The sequence below is a fragment of the Nansenia antarctica genome (assembly GCF_963989245.1).
Source record: "Nansenia antarctica genome assembly, chromosome: 7".
NCBI classification, from domain to species: domain Eukaryota; kingdom Metazoa; phylum Chordata; class Actinopteri; order Argentiniformes; family Microstomatidae; genus Nansenia; species Nansenia antarctica.
In genome coordinates this window covers 25,575,957-25,580,472 of record NC_137677.1, presented here as the reverse complement: position 1 = coordinate 25,580,472, position 4,516 = coordinate 25,575,957, and the positions used below count along the sequence as shown (strand labels likewise).

The window sequence follows — 4,516 nt, the reverse complement described above, 5'->3', positions numbered from 1 at the left end:
GGAAATGTAACATAGTTAATGTGATGTTCCTGGTGTATTCTGAGGTAATGTAATATAGTTAATGTGATGTTTCTAGTGTATTCTGAGGTAATGTAACATAGTTAATGTGATGTTTCTAGTGTATTCTGAGGTAATGTAACATAGTTAATGTGATGTTGTTGGTGTATTCTGAGGTAATGTATTCTGAGGTAATGTAATATAGTTAATGTGATGTTTCTAGTGTATTCTGAGGTAATGTATTCTGAGGTAATGTAACATAGTTAATGTGATGTTGTTGGTGGTATTCTGAGGTAATGTAACAGTTAATGTGATGTTCCTGGTGTATTCTGAGGTAATGAAACATAGTTAATGAGATGTTCCTGGTGTATTCTGAGGTAATGTAACATAGTTAATGTGATGTTGTTGGTGGTATTGTGAGGTAATGTAACATAGTTAATGTGATGTTTCTAGTGTATTCTGAGGTAATGTAACATAGTTAATGTGATGTTGTTGGTGTATTCTGAGGTAATGTATTCTGAGGTAATGTAACATAGTTAATGTGATGTTCCTGGTGTATTCTGAGGTAATGTAATATAGTTAATGTGATGTTCCTGGTGTATTCTGAGGTAATGTAACATAGTTAATGTGATGTTCCTGGTGTATTCTGAGGTAATGTAACATAGTTAATGTGATGTTCCTGGTGTATTCTGAGGTAATGTAACATAGTTAATGTGATGTTCCTGGTGTATTCTGAGGTAATGTAACATAGTTAATGTGATGTTTCTAGTGTATTCTGAGGTAATGTAACATAGTTAATGTGATGTTCCTGGTGTATTCTGAGGTAATGTAACATAGTTAATGTGATGTTCCTGGTGTATTCTGAGGTAATGTAACATAGTTAATGTGATGTTGTTGGTGTATTCTGAGGTAATGTAATATAGTTAATGTGATGTTGTTGGTGTATTCTGAGGTAATGTATTCTGAGGTAATGTAACATAGTTAATGTGATGTTGTTGGTGGTATTCTGAGGTAATGTAACATAGTTAATGTGATGTTTCTAGTGTATTCTGAGGTAATGTAACATAGTTAATGTTAGGGATGCTCCGATCTGGATTTTTGGGGCCGATACCGATCACCGATTTTTTTCCTCAAGATCAACCGATACCGATTTTTTTTAAAATACATAACTGTAGGCCGACTGACTGGATAGCCTACATATTTTTTGCTTTTTAGACAAAAGTTTTGATCCATTAGGCACCAAGCAAACGCAGACCCATTTGTATGGCATAGTAAAAGTCTGGCCTATCACCCAGTTAGGGCCTGAAGCCCAAGTCAGTCGATATGGCTGTATAAAAGACATCATAAACGTGGCCTTCATGGTTTACATACTGTTACGTCCTCCTATGTTTTCTGTTCAGTTATCTGTCTTCCCCGATAAATCGGAGCATCCCTAGTTAATGTGATGTTCCTGGTGTATTCTGAGGTAATGAAACATAGTTAATGTGATGTTCCTGGTGTATTCTGAGGTAATGTAACATAGTTAATGTGATGTTCCTGGTGTATTCTGAGTTAATGTAACATAGTTAACTACCTGGTGGGCTGATTTAATCAGCCCACCAGGTAGTTAACTAACCAGAACCATGGCATCATGGGTATGCATGTATGGCTCTGGCTATAACTACACAGTTTGCTTGACTCTAGTCAGCTGAGCTAACCAATCCTGCCCTCCTGCTTTCTTAGTGAGCCAGGAACAGGAGAGCACTAGAAACAGTAGCTAGCATCCAATTAATACTAATACACCTTAGCTAGATATGAGGTGGCGCAGTTAGCTGCTGGGGGACAGACATGCATGGGTCTAATATCATTCTTGTCATCCGAACTATTGACTGACTCAAGTTATTTGTTTACAGGATTTCTACAATTGGCCCGATGAGTCATTCGAGGAGATGGACAGCACTCTGGCTGTGCAGCAGGTGGGACTCAAATGTCATATGGGACTAAAAATGCAACTTGAGCAATTTGTGGTGGATACATTTGGTAAATTCAACAAGGCCACTATCAGTGACTACTCAAGCCGCAGTCTGCTCTCAGCTCTCTCTCAGTTGTGGATTAAAAGGATATTTTGGCAACACATTTTCCTACTTAACCCAGTCAGATGTACTCATGATTGATCCCATTTTTATATGTCTGCATGCTGCAGTTTGAAGGTTTTTGCAGAGCCAACCAACCACCAAGCTTTGGTGTGGTTAGAAGGTCTATTTCCCTGCTTTTGAGAGGAGCTAGCTAGTTGTTCCTGAAGACTTCCATTCATTATGCATTTAGCAATGGCTCCGTAACTACCTTCAAACTGCAAGCAGACATAAACATGGTATCGATGCGGTAAATACTCTGGGTAAATAGAAAAAAATATATGGCAGAAATGTTAAACTATCCCTTGGTTTTTTTGCTTAATAGCTCTACAGTTAGCACAAGTTTTCATTCTGCCACGGAAGTTTCTGATGTTGAATTACAATGCTATTGTGGTATTTTGTGTATCTGCCTTGTCTTAAAAATGTAGTTCTTGTTCTTCTCAGTACATCCAGCAGAACATCCGGACAGACTGCTCAAACATTGACAAGATCCTGGAGCCCCCTGAAGGTCAGGACGAAGGGGTCTGGAAGTATGAACACCTCAGGTAGTGGTTGACATTAAACACTTCCAAAAAACCCATAATGTGCACTGGTACTGGGAAAGTCAAATCTCATTGTGGTCTTTGACTCATTAGAAGGAATACCAGATGTTTTTGCTATATAGGGAATGTCGTTCACCCTTCTGTGACCTCTCTTTCTCACGATGAAAGCCAATTTTAACACCCAAACTGTTGTCTCTTGTTGTCTGTTTCAGACAGTTCTGTTTAGAGCTGAATGGACTTGCAGTGAAATTACAGGTATACACTAACTTAAATGATTGGCCGCTTGGAAGATAGCCCCATTTTTGTCTGAGTGGTAATTAATTTGCAAGTCTAACATAATGCTGCGCCATAGGGAGAATGCCACCCAGACACATGCACCCAGATGACTGCAACAGAGCAGTGGATCTTCCTCTGTGCTGCCCACAAGACCCCCAAAGAGGTATGTTCCACTCTCTACCGATATCGGCTGCTTATTAGAGGCAGATCAGTGGTTCAGTCCTTACAACCTTTCCCTAGTCCTTTAGCCCCCAAACATTCATGTGCCAGTTATACATTTCTAACTGTGTTATACTCATTATTTCAGACTGATATTAAAATGTATGTTGTTTCCTACAGTGTCCAGCCATCGACTACACCAGACACACTCTGGACGGCGCTGCCTGCCTCCTCAACAGCAACAAGTATTTCCCCAGCAGGTGAGGAGTTGTGTGTATGCTTCCACTAACGTTGAACACTTACATCCTTCACTCTGACATCTGTTTTGATTGACTGTACTTGTTCACCGTCTAGTTCACTAATACTCCACCTCTCATACTGTATTGACTGATATGTTTACCTCCATTTGATGGTTGCTGTAAACAGAATGCTGTTCCAGTATGTGTGAATGGTGACATTTTCTCAGTAAATGACTGGTTCCTTTTTTGCAGGGTGAGTATTAAAGAATCATCTGTAGCGAAGTTGGGTTCTGTTTGTCGGCGGATCTATAGGATATTCTCCCACGCCTACTTCCACCATCGCCAGATCTTCGACCATTACGAGGTAAACCGTGTCTGCCATCTCTCCGCCATCTACCCTCTCTCTCTATATACCATCACTGAGATTTGCCAGTGACTACATACGTTCACTATCATTGTTGTTAAAATGTTTCGTTGACCTATTTTTTTTTTTTATATGGATAAAAGCTAAATTAATTCCCTTGCTTTCTCCAGAACGAGACGTTCCTGTGTCATCGGTTCACGCGATTTGTGATGAAATACAACCTGATGTCAAAGGATAACCTGATAGTGCCCATAATGGAGGACGAGGTTCAGAATGAAGCAGAAGGAGAGAATGAAGCCTGAGACTATTACACCGTGCCAAACGTACAATGACATATTCACACATGCTGTTCCCCCACTAGACGCACACAAAGCAAAACCACCCATTATTTTATCCTATTAGACCCAAGAGAAACGGCACTGAAATCGCCTATGCTAGCTTAAGTAGACTGCTTTCATTAATTATAGTCCATCCTTACTTAGCTTGAGCTTTTCAGAGAACATGACAGTGTTGTGATGTGTATGGGAGATGGACAGTGTACCATTGGTCTTTATCGGACCTCAACCGAGCTTAGCTTCCTGTCAGTCCTTAGTTGTTTTCACAGGGTCAGCGACTCTGGTCTTGTAGAGCCACATCTTATGCAGGTGTACCTAATACAGAACCATGGAACCACCACCAGGTTTAGATGTGGATGTACATGATTAGTGAGTTGTTGACTTGAACAAAAAACTGTCCAATACTGCCACTGTATGCGTCTACTCACTGGACCGGAGTCTCTGCATCTTCATTTCTTACTGTATAAGGGTCTCTTTCCTTATTGTTACTATA

The 4,516-nt window shown here is 40.1% G+C and overlaps 1 protein-coding gene across 1 annotated transcript; it reads left to right on the top strand.

Moving 5' to 3' along the window:
- Positions 1 to 1,893: 1,893 nt before the first annotated feature.
- On the top strand, positions 1,894 to 3,990 carry LOC308161487 (MOB-like protein phocein; the record flags this gene model as incomplete). The annotated part of the gene is made up of 7 exons (XM_080535509.1): positions 1,894 to 1,952; positions 2,553 to 2,653; positions 2,863 to 2,905; positions 3,003 to 3,089; positions 3,266 to 3,345; positions 3,577 to 3,688; positions 3,859 to 3,990. The coding sequence occupies exons 1-7, from the start codon at positions 1,926 to 1,928 to the stop codon at positions 3,988 to 3,990; spliced, it is 582 nt and encodes a 193-aa protein (XP_080391635.1). The 5' UTR covers positions 1,894 to 1,925.
- Positions 3,991 to 4,516: the final 526 nt, after the last annotated feature.